A 20,863-nucleotide genomic window follows, 5' to 3' on the forward strand; every position below is an offset into this window, starting at 1 on the left:
TATTGCACTGACTATATTACAAACATTAGTCAAAGAAATTTCTGTTGTACGGACCTGACAGCAGGGGGTATCACACCCCTCTGAAGGGCTGGGCTATGGAGGGGGCAAGAGCAGCTGGCTTAGGCTCTCAGCAGCTTGCTGAGAGGCTAAGTAAGCCAGGTGCTGGTCCAGGCTTCTGGGTAGATCTGGACTTTAAAAGTCGGGATCTTTCCTGAGTGGACTGTGGACTGGCTCTGTGATGTCAGCCAACAGTGGGTTTTAGATCACTGTCTGCTGAAAACAGGTTACAGAAGTGCAGGACGGATTACACTCCTGTGATCCATAGGAGAAGTACATCCAAACAAGCTTTCCCCGTACTTCTCCTTTAAGGTTCTATGGAAGAAAAGTTATTGAAATAAGGTGGAGTTCAAACTATTCCATTACCTGCTGGGATTAGCGTTTAGGAGTTAAAACAGGCAGTGAGTATAAGCAATCATCTTCCCACTGCCTGTCAAATGCCTCTGAAAAGTGACCTGAGCATAGATCACTTTTCAGTGGAGTGGCAGTGCCTGCTGCAAGTGTAAAGAAGCCTTTGGGTTCACACTGGTGTCCTGGAGTTTGTCACAGAGTTGGCGTATACGCAGTTTTTGTGCATTTTATCCCCATTTTTAGCTGCAGTCCCACAGACTTCTATTAGGTTGTGTAATTTTAATGTGTTTTCTGAAAGAATATCAAAGATGCAGTACAGAGGACATTTCGTGCACTTTCAGAAAATGTTGCAAAAATGTGTAACTTAATAGAAGTCTGTGGGACTGTAGTGAAAATGGAGGTAAATGCAGGAAAACTGTGTATACACCAGCTCTGCAACCAGGGGCGTAACTAGAAATCACAGGGCCCCATAGCAAAATGTTTTATGGGCCCCCCCCCCCCACAAAAAAATGGCGGGGTTTAAATTAAATAGTGGGCGTGGCTCAAAGGGGGTGTGGTTCGAGTCTGATATGAATGACGGATGGAGGAAGGAAGGAAGGAAGGAAAGAAGGAAATAAAGAAGGAAAGAAGGAAAGAAAGAAAGGACAACAGGCCCAGATCCTACACCACAATAGCAATATATGTATTCCAGAAAGTTTAACAATCAACAGATAAAGATACTCCAAACACCTGGTGTTGGCGCTTCAATCACCCTCACCTGTGCCCAATGCAGCGTGACCAGTGCCCAATGTGGCCTGTGTGTTTCCAATACAGCCTCACCTGTGCCCAGTACTGCCTCACCTGTGCCCACTTGTGCCCAATGCAGCGTGTCCAGGGCCCAATGCAGCCTCACCTGTGCCCAATGCAGCCTCACCTGTGCCCAATGCAGCGTGGCCAGTGCCCAATGCAGCGTGACCTGCCTGTGCCCAATGCAGCATGTCCAGTGCCCAATGCAGCCTCACCTGTGCCCAATGCAGCATAGCCTGCCCGTGCTGAATACTGCCTCACCTTGCCCACCTGTGTCCAATGCAGCCTCACCTTTGCCCAATGCAGCATGACCTGTGCCCAATGCAGAGCGACCTGCCTGTGCCCAATGCAGCGTGTCCAGTGCCCAATGCAGCCTCACCTGTGCCCAATGTGGCCTGCCTGTTCCCAATGAAGCGTGGCCTGCCCCTGCCCAATACAGCCTCACCTGTGCCCAATGCAGCCTCACCTGTGCCCAATACTGCCTCACCTGCACCCAATGCAGCCTCACCTGTGCCCAATGCAGCCTCACCTGTGCCCACTGCAGCCTCACCTGTGCACAATGCAGACTAACCTGTGCAGAGGAAGAGGCGAGCCAGTGGCGGAACTACCGGGGAGGATGAAGAATGTATACTGCAGCCCTCAAATGGCTGTTGAGCATGGGGCTGCCTCAGAGTGGGGGGGGGTGAGCACCACCCGCATGGTCCCCCAGCCAGGGGAAGTGAGGAGAGGAAGAGGCGAGCTGTCCGTACGAGCAGAGAGCTCAGCTGCATTAACTTTCATTTGAATTTCCTGTGTTCCCAGGGCTCACCGTCACATAGCCCCACCTCTTGGCCTGGCACCTTTGATGACGTCACATGTCCCGCATTGGACCGGCGTTCTGTCTATCAAAGGTGCCGGGTCAAGAGGTGGGGCTATGTGACGGTGAGCCCTGGGAACACGGGAAATTCAAATGAAAGCTATTGCAGCTGAGCTCTCTGCTCGTACGGACAGCTTCCTCTCCTCACTTCCCCTGGCTGGGGGACTGTGTGGGCGGGGCTTGCCCCCCCTGCCCCCCGCAGTATGCATTCCTCATCGTATGGCTTGCTATGATGGTAGTTCCGCCATTGTCTGCAACTGAACCACGGCGCATCAGTGTGAACCCGCTTGAGTCCTGGTTCTAGTGCGGATTCTCGCATCACATTTCACTCGTCGGCAGTTCACACTGCCCTTTGCAAACTGTTACGGGTGTCAATGCAAAGTTAATGACACCCCCAGATCGGTTTGCATATCGAAGTGAGAACTGTGAAATGGTGCAGGAATCGGATTGCATAGGTGTGAACACCCATTCAAAAAAGAAAATTAAAACTGCGCTAAGGAATAAGTGATGCAAAAATAACGTGAACTTTTGACTGTGAAAAGCAGCAATTTAAAATATATGACACACATATACCAAATCAAAAATAAAAAAACACCTGAATCGCGCTAATATATAACCATAAAAATGATTTTGAAATTGTCAATTAAGAATATTATACACCCAAGACTGGATTGCTGAGGTGCATAAAGTCAAATGGGTATATAAGCTATATTAAATAATACAAATCTCTGTGATCACTAATGATGTGATCTACAACCAAATTAAATACATAATAACAAATTAAAAGTCTCTCAGTAGATAATGTAGATAGTCCACCCGTGCAAAACAAAAAAACAGCATAAAAGTCCACACAAAGAAGGATCTTCAACTGTTGTATAGCGAAAAATTTGTGATCCACCACCAGTGTAGAAGGGGTTACTCCTTACCAGACATAGATGATCCCCCATTACAGAGGATCATAGAAGACATGTCAGCTGTAATGGTAAGTGTATCTCCCGTGCTGGACTGCGGCTGTACCTCAGATCGTCACATGGACCAGATCGGTTCAGATGAAAAACGTGGCATGTAACAAAAAGTAGAAATAACTCAGATCGTGTGAAACCTTTTACATTTATTAATATAAAAAGTCAAAAACACACTTACAAACGTAGTTCGTAATCAAGCCTAGAGTCCGTTGTGTCAGACGAACACACACGGACAGACGCGCTGTGTCACCTCCCTAACTACCGAAACATCGTAACCAAGCCTCGCTCTGAACCGCGGTCCACCAATGAGCGTCCAGATTGCTTAATATGGACCGCGGGGCCAGACATGAATGGCCAGTAAGTATTAGTAGATAATGCCAATACTAAAAAACCTTATAATAAAATAGAACAAAGTACAACTAAAATTTAAAAATAAAAAGAGCCAAAACGTCTCATGCCACTCTGATGTACCTTATATCCCACAGAACAATAACATAAATAAAAACTATAGGGCACCTATGCATGGTTATCTGATATGAGTTCAGCCAAAGGCATCAAGTGCTGATAATATGCGTAAAAAAATAAAAATAAAAATATTAGTAAAAATAATTATAAAAACCTTTATATTAACAGAGGGGCCCTTGATACATATATCAAGGACACACCAGAAAATTGTTGATCAAAAGTTAGTGAGAGATGCATATCGCAATACTAAACAGGAATGCAATCGACATGTTAAAAGTGGTACAAATCAACCCACATGCAGTGTATTGTCCATCTCAGCATTAATATAACTTATATCTGGTAATTGAACGCTCAAATGACCAGCAGCTCTCACTAATCTGATAAATATAAATACCCTGTTTCCTAGAAAATAAGACCTAGCGTGATTGTCGGTAATGGCTGCAATGTAAGCCCTACCCCCCAAATAAGCCCTACCCTGTTTCCCCAAAAATAAGCCCTACCCTGAAAATAAGACCTACAAGGACTTTAACTAGGGCTTATTTGGGGGGAAGGGCTTATATTGCAGCCATCACCGACACTCAGGCTAGGTCTTATTTTCGGGGAAACAGGGTATATAACAAACACTTGAATCCTAACAAGTGATCTAAAACCGGAAGTAAAAAGATTTGGACGATTGGAACCACAGCCACAATGAGAATCACTGACATCTAGTGGTGAAACCACAAAATGTACAGCAAAAAATTATCATGCATTGGATAAACCCACTAAATTCAAACCATAAAATTGTTACTTAGAAATATTTTTTACACTGAACTTTTATATGGAAACTCCAAAAAAAAGAGGAACTGTGACTTGTGCCACAAACATGTAAATTTATAAAATAATAAAAATTAACTATTTTATATTATTTTATAAATTTACAACCGTTTTAAAAATGTTATTTTGTAAATAGGCTGAGTTATTACTCACATTTTTATGGTTAGTATGAGCATGAAGGAATCAAAGATCAAATGTAAAAGCCGTCAGAAATATCCTGTGTTCGTCTGGTTGGAGGTAACGCAAGATGTTTGTAAGCCACGCCCTACGTGTTTCGTCATTGAACATCAACAGGAGCATCCATCTTGCTACACCTCATGTTCTTTGCGGTTGCACACTAATTGTTTATCGGCAGCCATTTTGGCAGAGATACTGCAGACCGGAGCTTATGCCATTCGATTGTAATAAATAGCTGTCAATAACGACCCTGCAGATCCGCTCCATCGTAATGAAGTTGTAACTGATATCCTAGTTGGTGACACGGCAAGACTATTACTACCATTAACCGGCAGTTTTTTTGTGATTAATGCATGTGAACCCAATAAATAAGAATAGAAATATAAATCAAACACTGCATGCTAGTATTCAGGGTATATTATTTTGACGGTGTACACAACAACGTAATGAATTTGATGAATTTAGTCAAATACACATTGAGAAAATAAAAATAATGGTAATAGATTGATAATAAAAAAAATTCATAATAAAAATTAGTATATTGAAAATAAATATATTAAAATTGGTGTGATTAAAAACATCACATACCATCAAAATCATGCTCTATGTAAAAGATGCTTTTGAGGGTTTTATGAATATATTACATTTGACTCATACATTACAATCTATTGTGATTCGTTAGTTTTTTTGGTTTAAAAAGCTATAATCCACTGTTGATTGATCTTATCAAAGTGGGCCTACCATCAATTACCCACTCAGCCAGAACAGCGCCACACCTACACCCTTCTCACGATCATTTCAGTACACTCCACTCAGGTGGAAGTGTACTTGTAGAGGCAGCAGTTCTTTATTCTATCTGTACCTACATTCAATTGCGCGGACTCAACCTTTATTTTATTCCACAATGTCTATGATCGCACTAGTGAAAACCCTGGCTAAAGGAACATGATGGGGCCAACTATTAGCATAGGCTGGTTAAAAGAAAACTCTTTGGATAAAGTTAATGAAAAATTCTGCTGGAGGACAACAGAGGAAAGAGGGGGAGTGAAAGAGATTTGGGAGAGAGAGAGCAGAGTCTGACAGTGCTGCTAACTCACTTGGATGTTCCCAGGATGCTTACACTGGTTCAGTCGGCGGCTTCTGTAGCTATTGGCTACTTGTTTAAACATTTCCGCCTCCACGTTCCTTTCAGAGGCAGCACACGGGCTGCACAGAGCTTGGACGGACACAGGAACAGAGGGGAGGGAGGGGGCAGAGCCGATGCAGCCTCTTCCATTCCTGTGGAGAGGGGGGAGTTGTACTTGCTGGGCTGTTAGAATGTAACAGAGATGCACAGCATTGTGACAATTACAGCCAACATCCCTATATTTATGGATGGCTGCCAACATGGACGGTGCCCGACAACTCACACTCTATTGTTGGCAATGGACTTGTTCAAATTGGTGTGACTCTGACTTTGCGGTGCTGCACAGATTTGAAAAAAAAAAGGTTCCTGCACTATTTATATATTGTGACAATTACAGCCGACATCCCTATATTTATGGACGGCTACCAACATGGATGGGTCCCCCTAGCGGTGCCCGAGAGCCTGATGGGTCAGTCTGCCCCTGCCAATTACAGCCCTCTACACATGATGGTACAGGGAAAGAAGTGGGTGAAGTTGCCGTATGTGTTGCTGTGATCAGGTGACCCTCCTGTGCTCAAGAAGTAACACTACTCCTCCAAGGTGTGTAATTCTCTGGAAGAGGAGAAAGTGACATCAAAGCACTTTCTCATTCATAAAGTAGGATGGGATTGGCTTAAGTAGGGGGAGAACTGACTTTTGTATATCATGGCAGATCTCACTGGTGGCATGTATACTGGGGAGTGTTCTGTGTGTATTTTAAATACAGATCTCTTTGAAACTAGAATACCTATGTGTATTAGGAGTATGGATTCCATTGGTGGTACATGTACTGGGTTGTGAGCTGTGTGTACTGAGTGCAATTCTTACTGGTAATATGGATCCTTGGAAATTAGCTGAGTGTACTAAAGGGCAGATCTGCACTCTCTCTTAAACCTAGGTGGGGCCCTGCATTGCAGGGTATTACATGATATTAATATAAAATAGATGCAACTGCTAAAATCTGATGTAGTTGAAGTATAAAAGAATAAATTTTTCCTTATAATTTTGTATTTGTTTATCCGGTAAAAATCCAGTTTGTTATATATTTTGAAATGCCTGTTTCTCATTTAGTTTAAATCTATGATCCTAATTGACTTGTTTAAAGGGATTTATTATGTCTACCTGCTTCATATATATTCTCAATTTTAACAGCATGCAAATTGGTACAAGTTCAGTTTTCTAATTCCTGAAAGCAAGTCCATTTCAAATTTCATGAAATGAAATGTATTTGTAATGCAGTAATTGAATACCTTTTTTTAAGTGTGAGGCCAGATAAATCCACCCTAGATAAATTAAATACAATTATCATAAAAATATTTTTCATCCTAATTGACAATCCCACTGATTTACATTGACTAGGGTCCTGAATAATATGCCTATTCAGATCAGTCTGTATCTTTTTGGTTTTGGACTGGACAATATGCCATAGTTCAGCTGAAGTCTGGTTTTTGGATTGCTATGCCCAATATATTTACACCTGATTGTCCCCAAGTACTGGCCCTCCCTCCCCTGTACAGGGAACTAGCATATAGTCATATCAATTCAAATTCAGACATTTATACTAGTTGCAATTAAAATACATATAATTAATTTTTAACAAATTGAATTTTTAATACTTGCCTAAATCAAAAACATTTAACAAAATTATGTTTTAAAAAAAAGTAAAGAAAAAAAATTCAAACGCTCTGTACATTCAATTAAAGATAGTACTTTGTGAAGCTGTTGTTTTTCCATCATATTTGTTTTCATTCATAGCTTTCACATCTCGCCCCTTTTTTGTTCCTGTCACATAAGAGGCTGACAGATGGTTTCACACAAGTAGAGGGTTCCTAATCAACTGCAAGACTTCAGTAGGAACTGGTCACATTTGCAGTTCTGTATTTAAGAAGAGAAAGACTGCAAGGTATACAAAACATAATTTCAGCTTTAACCAAGTTAAGACCGGGCCTATTTTTCAAACTTGTTGTTTATAAGTTAAGTTTTTTGCTATTAAATTACTTAGAACCCCCAGACATTACATTTTTTTTTCTAACACCCTAGAGAATAAAATAGCGGTCATTGCAATACTTTTTGTCACGCCGTATTTGCGCAGAGGCCTTATAAGCGCATTTTTTTGGAAAGAATTTACATTTTTGAATTAAAAAATAAGACAACAGTAAAGTTAGCCCATTTTTTTTTATATTGTGAAAGATGATGTTACACCAAGTAAGTTGATACCCAACATGTCACGCTTCAAAGTTGCGCCCGCTCATGGAATGCAACAAACTTTTACCCTTAAAAATCTCCATATGCGACATTTAAAAAATTCTACAGGTTGCATATTTTGAGTTACAGAGGAGGTCTAGGGCTAGAATTATTGCTCTCACTCTAACGATCGCAGTGATATCTCACATGTGTGGTTTGAACACCATTTTCATATGTGGGCGCTACTCACGTATGTATTCGCTTCTGTATGCGAGCTCGGCAGGACGGGGTGCGTTTAAATTTTTTTTTTCTTATTTATTTTACCTTTTATTTTTAAATTATACACTGTTCTTTTAAAAAATAAAATTGTGTCACTTTTATTCCTATTACAAGGAATGTAAACATCCCTTGTAATAGAAAAAAAGCATGACAGGACCTCTTAAATATGAGATCTGGGGTCAAAAAGACCTTAGATCTCATATTTACACTAAAATGCAATTAAAAAAAAAAATTAATTAAAAAAAATGTTTGCTTTAAGAGCTATGGGCAGAAGTGACGTTTTGACGTTGCTTCTGCCCTGCAATGGTATGGAGACGGGTGGGGGCCATCTTCCCCTCACTCGTCTCCATATCTAACAAGAGAGAGGACACAATTGCCTCCGGCGCTGCCAGCAGCTCCGGTAAGCGGCGGAGGGCATCGGAGAGCGGCAGGAGGGGCCCCTCTCCCGCCGCCGATAAAAGTGATCTTGCGGCGAAAGCTTCAGAGACCACTTTTATCTGAAAGCGGACCGCCCACTGAAGAAGAGGATACCGGAGTTATGGTAGCTAGCTGCTGCCATAACAATGATATCCCACTTCAAACAGCCGAAGTATAATGATGGCGGGCGGTCTGTAAGTGGTTAAGTTGTCTAGCCATTTTTGTCTTACGTAAATTTGTTATTTGAGTGTAGCTTCCCCTTAGTTCAGCAAAGGTAATTTTAGTTTTTGGCTTCAGTGTAATCAGTGGAGTGGTGCTTTGCTCTGGTTTCAAGGCTGAGAGTTCGATTGCTTCCCCCTGCCTCTGGAAGAAGCTTCCAGAGCATAGGGAGGGAGATTCAAATGATCAGCTGAATATTTATCATACCCAGGGCAATCCCTCGAAGGGGGCATCCAAAAGGTGGTTGGAGAGGTGATAAATGTGCAGGAGCCCTGAGCAGCCTGTTCTTTCCTTGGTTTGGCCTTGGAGACAGGGTGGCAGACAGCTCCTGGGACACTGAGTAAAAATCTTACTGGGGACTGATAGTTGCGTTGAAGTGAAAGGGAATCAGTGCTAACAATTGCCCTATGGTCTACAGCTGCGGGGTTTTAGATGTGCTGACATCCCCAGCTACCTCCAGAGAAGCTGATATTCAGAGACTAGGGTTAAGTTTGTTCTCTTATTGCTGTTGATGATTGTCTTGGAGTATCGGAGGACCTTAAACCCCTCTCCTGTTAAAGTTCTTGAACAATAAATCTAGAAAGACATCCCCTGGACTGAGCCTTATTTGTCAGTGTGCTTGGGTGACCGGTGGCCTCTGTCCTCTATTTGGGGAGAACCTGTCTGTTTCCAGAAGCCCCTGTGGGGGTTAGCGCTACATGAGCATTATAAAAAGACATAAGTGAAGTCTGAATTATTTTTTAAGATTCTAAAATCTGAATATAAACCTGAATTTCTAAAATAAGCTCTTGTTTACAAAAAATGCACTTGGAAGACAAATAAACACTTCTTGTAAAGTCCCAGTAGGTTTAATGCCTAGGATGTGGGTTCTGTAGATGTGGAGACCTTGGTGGTCCTCCCATGTATGGCCCCATGGGTCTTGGCACCGGTGGGCTTGTCACAGCAATACGGGGTGTTGGCATTGCTGGACCTTCTTGTCTTGATAAGCCTGGGGTATTGTTGTTTGGTGAGGTTATACCACTGGTTGGCTGTGAAGTCATCTGTGTGTTACTCTCTGGAATAAAACAAAACAGGTTTAAGTAAATATCACTATGTTATATATATATGGGTTTTTTACTGTTACTTTTACCTTTGGATCATTTGCTTCTAGTACTGTACATCAGAACTGTAAGCTTTTGTTGAAATCAGCACAGTGGCTCCTGTTGCAGGACATGGTAAGTATGCAGGAGAAGGGAGGAGGGCAGACCACCCGAAAGTAATATTTTAGTTGTAGGTGGACCTTGATAGGCAACGTCAGCAAATTGCTTCCTATTTATTGGTTACTCTAACAGCAGGATCTCTATGCCATAATTCCTGACTCTGTTCCAGTCAATTTAACAGTTTTGGGAATTCCCACACACCTTTCCAGCATGTTTGAGTTTATTATATAATAACATAGATTCCAGAACTGGCATTGGAAACCCATCATCATAGCCACAGCAGGTGTTCAGTTTCAGAAACTCAGATATCTCACCAACAGAGTCCCTGAGATATAAGAAATTGTCAGGCTACTTACTGTACCCTTGAGGTCAGAACTAAGCAACATCAAGGAAGTCCCAGTGGAACATCTATATTTTTCTGGGAACAGCAGTCAAGACCACAATTATTTTCTATGATTGCTGTTGTGTGCCGTAATAATTCTAAATACTGTCTCAATAAAATTATCTCACAGAGCATTGCATTACAGTTTTTGCCCTGGTGCGTTTAAGGGGTTTTACATATATTTTTCCAAAAATATTTGGCGTCTTGTTCAATAAAGGCATTTTTTTTGGCCTTCCATGTACAAGAAGAAAGCTGACACTACCTGCATTTGAAAGCTATAAATGGAATATGGAAAATGTTAAACTATGTTAACAGTACTGTGGTAACTTTCACTATTCTCAGAACAGACTGAATAAAATACCCCATTTTGCTGCAGAAGTGATTGAACTGCATTTAATATTTGATATACTAATAGTCTGTTCTTACAAAAAAGAAAGTGCTCAGTTTCACCTTTGACTACTAGCAGACATAAAGAGATTATTCAAACTTGTTGTGATACGAGTCTCACCTTATAAGAATGTCAACTTGCTCTCAAACCATTAATTAACATAAGTTGCATACCAGTAATTTGTTCTTGCTTCACAATTCCATGCTAACTTCGGAGGCTTGTAAAGATAAGTGTCTACTGCTAGACATGTGCATTCGTATTCGTCCGAATGCATTTTCGTCCGAATTTTGGGTATTTTAGTTATCGGTGTAACAACCAATAATGAACTTGCAAAATCCGAAAACCGAAAGATCCGACATAAACAAATGCTTTATTTTTATTTTCGTTGTGACAACAGTTCGATATAGATAGGAGATTCGACATGACACTGACACTAGCGATCTGTGTTCATCGATCCTGTGGTCGAATGTGCCTAACTTTAGCTCTATTAGTTCAAGATTATTCTACATAGAGAGAAAAGATTTAACATTATAGAGACAATAGCAAAAAAGGTTGAATGTGCCTAACCTAACTCTATTAGTCCAAGATTATTCGAAATAGCGAGAAAAGATTCGACATAAAGATTCGACTAAGCAGTCGCCATGAGCGTACATTTATGGTCAAATGCTCCGCCCATAGGCTATAGAATTCTAATGTTGGTTGAATATAATTATTACTAGTATCATACAACATTAGAATTCTACTATAGCTTGTAGGAGGAACATTCCACCGGAAATGTACGATTACATCGTCGTACAGTTTAGCTGCTCCATTGAATCTTCTTAGAACATTCGTCAGACACCATAAGCCTTCAATGACAGATTCGACCTTAATTATTTCGGATTTTCGGACTAATGCATTTTTTAACGAAACAAAATAAATAAAAACGAATTTCGGGAGTAACTAAATTTATTTTTCGGATGAAAACAAAATAAAAAAAAAAAAATATTTCAGTGTGCACGTGTCTATCTACTGCTACAGTATGTACACACATTGTTTGTTTTTTTCCCAAAAATGTTATGGTGAAAGCCATTGGCCATACAAGGATATAATAAGAAGACGTCACACAAATAGGGTAGACCACCCCGTGAGAACAGGTAGATAGCATATAAACAGCTGGAGTTACCACAATAGATCAATATTTCCAATTTCTAACATCCCCTAACAATCATTAAAGGAAAAAAACAGACAAGACAAGAAACATAAGGTATTTAGAAATGGGGATAGGGAAAAGCAACTGTAATCTAGTGGGTAATCTCTACAGTACAGAAAGGTGATGCTGAAGGCAAGCTGACCTAACTAGCAATTTTCCCACTATAAATTGTTTCAAACTTGCTCAAGAAGCACGCCTTCTGTAAAATTTGTCAAATATCTGATGATTTTTAAATGTATGTTATTCAAGATAACAATATGATCTAGCCTCAAAAGCCACTGTGTACTTTTTCCTTTCCTTCATTTTTAAATTATATGATATCCTTTTTCTTTACTTTTATATATACAGTCTTTGATTTAACAAATTTTTAATCAATGACAAATCATTGCCAGAGTATTTTGGGTTTGCTAAGTGGCTAGCACAGCAGTGCTAGCCACCTGCTTTGAGGCTTGTTTTGTGTTATATTTTTTAGACTGCAGGATTGACTGGTAAATATGAGAACTTAGTTCTGACCATATTAAATAAAAATAAAAAATGAAAACGCCACTGTACATTCTCTTTTATGCTTTGGCTGCAATACAAATGGAAAGGGTAACTTTTTATATCTTCCATCAGGCTGCTCTGTACAGTAAAGTAATAGTTTCCTCTGGATCATTTTTAGGGATAGATTTTCTCATGGTTTTACTGCTTTCATACCTGTTCCAGTAGTCTGGAGCCTAAGTGCATTCCTTGCACTAGGAGGAAGTAATTCTTCCAGGTCCCTCATAATTGAATTAACCTGGGTGTTATTATTCCGTTTATTCTTTTCCTCTTCTCTTTGCTTTGTAAAGAAAATAAAGTTAGTAAACTATGCCATTAAAGAGATAGCAATATTAAAGCCTAAGTCTATAGCTAGGAGAAGTAAAGGTATCCTTTTTCTTACTCCATGGGAAAATCTATTACATCTAAATGAGGCACATGCTAAATATTTAAACATAATTGACTTTGGCAGACCTTGTGTAATGTACCATAAAATAACAACTGCTTGACTAATTACTAAATAGGAGAAAAACATTGAATGCAGACTTCTTTGGCCTTTCCAAATGGTCCTCATTCTGTTTGTTGAAAATAAATAAATATGTCACATTTTATGATGTCTGCACTTACCATCTGCATTTTCTTCTTAAGATCTATGTTTGCTTGCTGATAAGCTTTGGAAACAGCATTGAGGTAATAAATTGCTAATCTGGAAGAAAAAAAAGTTGAAATGGAGATATTTTAACATCACAATACATAAAATATTTGAGCTTTAATATGGATTTTTAGTGGCTGATGTGCATGTCCACTTCTGGAAATGTGAACAGCTTTTTTAACAGTATTGTCTTAATCTTTTATTAAAGATGAAGTAAACCCTGGTGGGTTTTTCTTCATTTCTTCTTCCCTGCAAAGTAAAGGCATAATGTGCTAGCATGCATTGCATACTAGCACATTATGTGACACTTACCTGCAAATGAAGCCCACGTTGTCCCCGCCGCAGGCCGCATCCATCTTCACCCATCTTCCTTCCGGGGCCTGCGGACTCTGGCTCTGTGACTGGCCAGAGCCACGTGAAGAAACAGCATGGGCGGCCATTCCTTCAGAGCACATGCATCGATGACATCATCGGCGCAGTAAACAATAAATATTTACAGTACCTATAGGTAAGCCTTATTATAGGCTTACCTATAAGTACAACTTGCACAAGGAGGGGACAACCTCTTTAAGGGACACAAGGCAGAAGGAATTTTGAGATTTATGGGTTATACTGCCATCTACAGGAGAATTGGACTCTCCCAATTTTTGATGAAATTTTTGGAAGAAATGAGAATTTCCCATATTCCTGTCAAGTCCTGTCAAGTTCCTTCTATAGTCTTCTGCATGGATTATTTTTTTAAATAGGATATTTTAGTATGGAGTTTAAAGTGATTGTAAATGATTATTTTTTTATTACAAAAAAAATAACAAACAGGTCGTACTTACCAGCTCTGTGCAGCGGTTTTGCACAAAGCAGCCCTGATCCTCCTCTTCTCAGGTCTCCCTGCCAGCACTCTGGGCCTCTCCCCCTTGCCGAGTGCCCTGATTGCAAGCTGCTTGCTGTGGGGGCACTCTTGCATGCTCACTCCCAAGCCAGCTTTCTGGGCCCATAAAACAAAGAGAGCGTGGCTCAGCATCCCCCCCGCTCCCACCTCACTCACTGTGATCGACAGCAGCCAGAGCCAATGGCTCCTGCTGCTGCATCTCAGCCAATCAGAAGGGAGAAACCCAGGAGAGCCTCAGGTCTCCTGCACATCGCTGGATCGAGATTGGGCTTAGGTAAGTATTAGGGGGGCTGAGGGAGGAGCTGCACACTGAAGGTTTTTTACTTTCATGCATAGAATGCATGAAGGTAAAAAACCTTTAGCCTTTACAACTACTTTAAGAAATGATCACCACATTTTTACATAGTGTACACCAATTCAAAAAGTACAATTCCATATCAGATTGACATAATAGATCTAGATGTGTGCTTGAATAGTTATATTCAGGATTTGAAATATTTTAATCATAATATTCAAATAGTTCCAAAAGAGTGATTAGGCCATTGTGCCGAAAACAGGGGGAAACATGGCAATATAATTCTGAGACATATAGGTTGTAATGCCATCTACATGAGAATTGGACATTTGCAAACAAAAAAGTGTCCATCTGGATAACTCCCCCCATTCCCATCATGTTTCAGTTTTTTGCTCATGTCTTAGGAGAGTAGACATCTTCTTTCCTTAGAGAGAAGCAAACCTATTTCACTAGGCAATTTTCTCCATTTTTATCAAGACTTTTTTCTTTAATAATTTCTTTTGATACTGCAGAGCCAAGAATACTAAATTTTTCAGTTTTCCTGATCAAGTTTGTTTCTAAATCCAGGAATTCACTGGTCATGGCCATGGACACTGTGGTGATTCAGTTAGGTAAGTTCAACTTGATCTACACTTTCCACCTTTGACGCTCCTTCCTTGTCTTGTCTGCAGAATTACGATGGAGGGAATTATAGTGTTTCTCTTAGCACCTAATTGGTCCTCGTGGATGTGATGCTTGGATCTCATCAGTCTTCTGGTAGACTCTCTGTTGGTTCTCCCAGATCGTCCTATTCACACATTCTATAACCAGGTGGATGCTCGGGCCTCCACTGATGTAAGCTTCAACTGTATAGTCCTTTAGGCAACTCCTAGAACTGCAAGCAGCCCGGATTTACTTAGTTGCCTTGTGGATTGTTAGCATTTCTTTGCTGTTTTGCTCACCTGTCAGTTGGATCACTTTTGGACTTCCCACACATCTCAGATTTCCTTCTGTCCTATGTCCCTTAATTAATGATTAAGGAAACAGGATTTTCAACTTACTGTAAAATCATTTTCTTGGAGACACGGGTCCTACTCCTACCGCTCTATCTTATGTTCACTTCAACTATTGCTTTTGCACAAAACTGAAGCATGATGTGAGTGGGAGGGGTTATACTGTCTGGCTGTCAGTGTTAAACTCTCTTGTAGATGTTAGTGTAATCCATGCTTCTCAGAACCCCTTCTGCCTTGCGTCCCTTAAAGCAAAATTACACTGCATCTGAGCTCCACAAACGAAAAATGCTATTTAATTCATTTTTAATATTCAAAGCAAACTCACTCATCCGTTATTTGTCTGCATGCCTTATTTTCTGAGAAATCTCTTTGATACCCCCCCTAGCATTTCTGGCTGTGGCCATCTTTAGTAAGGGTAAATGACTCATGTAGCATTTACTTCCCGGAGTCCCAGTATCCATTATGCCTTAGCTCAGGCATGCAGGCAGAAGGGTGTGCTTAGCTGAGAAAACTCATCCTCCCCTCCTGAAAACTCCTGGGATGTATGAAGTAAATTGTCTAGTCCCTAGTCCTGGAACCAGGAAGTAACTGAAGAAATGTAAAAAAAAAGGTTAAAACATGCAAATATGATATATATATATATATATATATATATATATATATATATATATATATATATATATATATATATATATATATATATGATACAGTTAGGTCCATATACAGTGCCTTGAAAAAGTATTCATACCCCTTGACATTTTCCACATTTTGTCATGTAACAACAAAAAATGTAAATGTATTTTATTGGGATTTTATGTGATATACCAACACAAAGTGGGAAATAACTGTGAAGTGGAGGGAAAATGATAAATGGTTTTCAATTTTTTTTTTTACAAATAACCATGTGAAAAGTGTGGCGTGCATTTGTATTCAGCCTCCCTGAGTCAATACTTTGTAGAACTCCCTTTCACTACAACTACAGCTGCATGTCTTTTTGGGGATGTCTCTACCAGCTTTGCACATCTAGAGAGTGCAATGTTTGCCCATTCTTCTTTGCAAAATAGCTCAAGCTCTGTATGATTGGATGGAGAGTGTCTGTGAACAGCAATTTTCAAGTTTTGCCACAGATTCTCAATTGGATTTAGGTCTGTACTTTGGCTGGGCCATTCTAACACATTAATATGCTTTGATCTAAGCCATTGCATTGTAGCTCTGGCTGTATGTTTAGGGCCATTGTCCTGCTGGAAAGTGAACCTCCACCCCAGTCTCAAGTCTTTTGTAGACTAACGGGTTCCCTGTCCCTGCTGAAGAAAAGTATCCCAACAACATGATGCTGCCACCACCATGTTTCACAATAGGGATGGTGTGCTCAGAGAGATGTGCAGTGTTAGTTTTCTGCCACACATAGCGTTGTGATTTTAAGACAAAAAAGTAGAATTTTGTTCTCATCTGACAGGACACCTTCTTCCACATGTTTGCTGCAAACAGGAATTTTTATGGCTTTCTTTCAACAATGGCTTTCTTCTTGCCACTCTTCCATAAAGGCCAGATTTGTGGAGTGCAGGACTAAAAGTTGTCCTGTGGACAGATTCTCCCACCTGAGCTGTGGATCTCTGCATCTCCTCCAGAGTTGCCATGGGCCTCTTGGGTGCTTCTCTGAGTAATGCTCTCCTTACCCGGCCTGTCAGTTTAGGTGGACGGCCATGTCTTGGTAGGTTTGCAGTTGTGCCATACTCTTTCCATTTTAGAATGATGGATTGAACAGTGCTCCGTGAGATGTTCAAAGCTTGGGATATTTTTTTATAACCTTAACCTGCTTTACACTTCTCCACAACTTTATCCCTGACCTGGTGTGTTCCTTGGCCTTCATGATGCTGGTTGTTCACTAAGGTTCTCTAACAAACCTCTGAGGGCTTCACGGAGCAGCTGTATTTATTAGGCATGTGCAATTCATTTTGTTCCAAATTCGTTTTTTAATAAATTTCGACAAATTCGTTAATTCGGACATATCCGAATTAACGAAAACCCGTTTAACAATTTTTTCCGAATATTCGTAAATTCGAAAAATTTGTAAATTCGTAAATTCATACTTTCCTACATTAGTAAATTAGTGAAATTTGGAAATCTGAAATAAAAATTAACTAATAATAACTTAACTACTATTACTAGTAACTATTAAATTATAGGTATTGTAGTTTCCTTTCAAATTTGGCTGTTAGTGAACGTAACACATACAAATTTATCCGAAGGTTACGAATGATCCGAAATAACGAATGCCGTATCCAAACGAATGGAACATAATGAATTAATAATAATAAATAACAATAATAATAATAAAAACTTTTTATTATTATTGTTTATTATTCATCTGTTCTGTTCCATTTGTTTAGATGCAGCATTCGTTATTTCGGATAATGCGTAACTTCGGATAAATTCGTATTTGTTACGTTCACTGACAGCCAAATTTGAAAGGAAATTACAATACCTATAATTTAATAGTTAGTTACTATTTCAGATTTTCGAATTTTCGGGTTTTTGGATTTTCAAATTTCGAATTTACGAATGTGCGAATGTACGAATTCACGAATGTACGAATGAATGAATGAACGAATGTACAAATTTACGAATGTACGAATGTATGAATGAAAGAATTTACGAATTGCGATCGTAACGAGTGACCTGAAAAATGAAAAAAAAAAATAAACTAATGAAACGAAAATGAAAATGAACGAATTTTTTGGCTGTGCACATGTGTAGTATTTATACTGAGATTAAATTACACACAGGTAGACTCTATTTACTAATTAGGTGACTTCTAAAGGCAATTGGTTCCACTAGATTTTAGTTAGCGGTATCAGATTAAAGGGGGCTGATCACAAATGCACGTCACACTTTTCACATATTTATTTGTAAAAAATTCTGAAAATCATTTATCATTCTTCTTCCACTTCATAATTATGTGCTACTTTGTGTTGGTCTATCACCTGAAATCCCTAAAAAAAAAACATTTACGTTTTTGGTTGCAACATGACAAAATGTGGAAAATTTCAAGGGGTACGAAAACTTTTTCAAGGTACTGTATGTCAGGCTGCTGGGTGGTGGGCTTTCTGGGGTGTTCGTTGTCATATTTCCCCTGTTCTAGATATGCCTTACAGCATTATAATTCCTGTGATTCTCAGGGAATTTTATAAATGTGATGGTTGCTCTGTGCAGCACAGTGGAAGCTCTGTGCTGCATTGTCACCGCCCACACTCTGGTCAGGAAGGTCAGAGGGGATATGGCAGGCCTTATTCACCAATTACCTAAATGTTGATGTATGGGTGTCAGCGCAGGCCCGAAAGGACTACAAAGTTTACTGAATCGGTCACCCCGTTCATGGAGAAAGAGGATTTGAAAAGACATCTGAGGCTGCCATTGAACAGATTGCAGATTCTCTTAAGGTAAGGTGATGATTTTGCAATGAGAAACTAACAATTGTAACTGGACTTCAGCTTTAAACTCTGTTTGGGAAAAATGCGCCAGATGGAAGAAGTTCAGTAAAGTTGTGCATTGTGTAAAGCAGCCTTTGTCTTTAGATATACTGGAGCTTACATGTTTGGGGAGTGGGACATTCCTAGTGATATTTCTCCCAAGTGGTTGAGGCTTGCATTGATTGATAGTGGCCATGCTGCTCCATCCCTGTATGACAGAGCACAGACAATCATCAGGCACCAGTGCTGTCACATGTGGAGTTGTCCACATGCTCCTCAGTACCTGGAAGTAACACCTGCACCTTTAGCTACTGAATGGTGCAATGTCAGAGTTAAGAAAAATTAAGTATGTACTGCTGGGGGACTAGGCTTTTTAAAACTCAGATTTGCTTTAAAAACATTTGGAAGAAAAATGGGAGAAAAATACATCCTTACATCATAAGAAGAATAGCTGGGATGATTAGTCCAGGATTTGCTATTGAACTGAGAATTTTGGCAACAAAAGGAGGAAAGTCATTCTCCATTGTTTCTTGAATTACATCAAACATTCTCTTTTTTCCACTGAAATCACAAACAAATCAATATGAACAAACACCACATTCAGTTTCTGCTCACCGATTTAAATCAAGAAAAATCTATAGTGTTATGTTCGAAATGTAATATATATACTGTATATATTTATATGAACTGTTGGAAAAGTACAGCTCAGTAAAAATACAATGCCTTTTGTTAAACTGGAGCCAAGTCTCTTAGAGCTGCTGTACCCTTTGTAAAAGTAGATATACAGTACCTTCCATGGGCTATCCATTTTGGGAACTGTACCTCTACTCTAGCCATTTTTATATAGCTTTGGAAAGGGTAGAGATGGATAAGATCTTCTGCTAGTGTTTTAATTTATGTTTTTGTCCCCTGGGATAACCTCTCTATTTGTACCCTTTGTCAATTTATAGAGATATATATATATATATATATATATATATATATATATATATATATATATATATATATATATATATATATATATATACATACAGTTGTGCTCATAAGTTTACATACCCTGGCAGAATTTATGATGATGATCTTGGCCATTTTTCAGATAATATGAATGATAACACAAAAACTTATCTTTCACTCATGGTTAGTGTTTGGCTGAAGCCATTTATTATCAACCAACTGTGTTTAGTCTTTTTAAATCATAATCACAACAGAAACTACCCAAATGACCCTGAAAAGTTTACGTAACCTGGTGATTTTGGCCTGATAACATGCACACAAGTTGACACAAAAGGGTCTAAACGGCTATTAACGATAACCATCCTCACCTGTGATCTGTCTGCTTGTAATTAGTGTGTGTGTATAAAAGGTCAATGTGTTTCTGGACTCCTGACAGACCCTTGCATCTTTCATCCAGTGCTGCACTGATATTCTGGATTCTGAGTCATGGGGAAAGCAAAACAATTGTCAAAGGATCTGCGGGAAAGGGTAGTTGAACTGTATAAAACAGGAAAGAGATATAAAAAGATATCCAAGGAATTGAGTATGCCAATCAGCAATGTTCAAACTCTAATCAAGAAGTGAAAAATGAGGGGTTCTGTTGAAACCAAACCACGGTCAGGTAGACCAGCGAAGATGTCAAAAAAGTATGTGTATATGACAATCAGCGTCACTCTAATGCTTACTAAAGTGCTAAGTGGAAAAATAGTCTGACCCTGTGTATATATAAACTACATAACTCAGCTGCTGTACACTCTATATATAGCAGAGCTGCTATAGTGATATCTAATACCACACCTTGTGCAAATAATACATAATTAAAATAATCCAATCGTTGCAATATCACACAACATAAAAGTCCTTATTATAAACACAATTCTTTATTGCTGTAATTTTCTGTGATAATCTTTCACCACTATGCTTTTCTTTAACCACTTGCCGACTGGCTCACGACGATATACGTCGGCAAAGTGGCAGGGGTGAGCAAAACCACGTACCCGTACATCATTCCGTCATCACCGGCTAGCAGGCGTGCACACGCCACCGGTGGCGCACACAACGCGGGAGCATGCCCACGGGTCCCGCAGACTCGATGTCCGCCGGTGGCCCGTGATCGTGGGACGGAGAGGCAGAACGGGGAGATGCCTATGTAAACAA

General features: G+C 39.7%; 1 protein-coding gene across 1 annotated transcript in view; it reads right to left on the reverse strand.

The window, feature by feature from the left end:
* Positions 1–7,623: 7,623 nt before the first annotated feature.
* LOC141145971 (transmembrane channel-like protein 2) overlaps positions 7,624–20,863 on the reverse strand; it is a 257,035-nt gene continuing 243,795 nt past the window's right edge. The window contains exons 15-18 of the mRNA XM_073632759.1: positions 19,148–19,273; positions 13,045–13,123; positions 12,595–12,718; positions 7,624–9,791 (exon numbers count right to left, since the gene is read on the reverse strand). Coding sequence (XP_073488860.1) covers positions 9,586–9,791; positions 12,595–12,718; positions 13,045–13,123; positions 19,148–19,273 — 535 coding nt within the window. The 3' untranslated portion in view covers positions 7,624–9,585. The remainder of the gene's footprint in view (positions 9,792–12,594; positions 12,719–13,044; positions 13,124–19,147; positions 19,274–20,863) is intronic.

Source organism: Aquarana catesbeiana, linkage group LG05, assembly GCF_042186555.1.
Source record: "Aquarana catesbeiana isolate 2022-GZ linkage group LG05, ASM4218655v1, whole genome shotgun sequence".
In the NCBI taxonomy this organism is placed as follows: domain Eukaryota; kingdom Metazoa; phylum Chordata; class Amphibia; order Anura; family Ranidae; genus Aquarana; species Aquarana catesbeiana.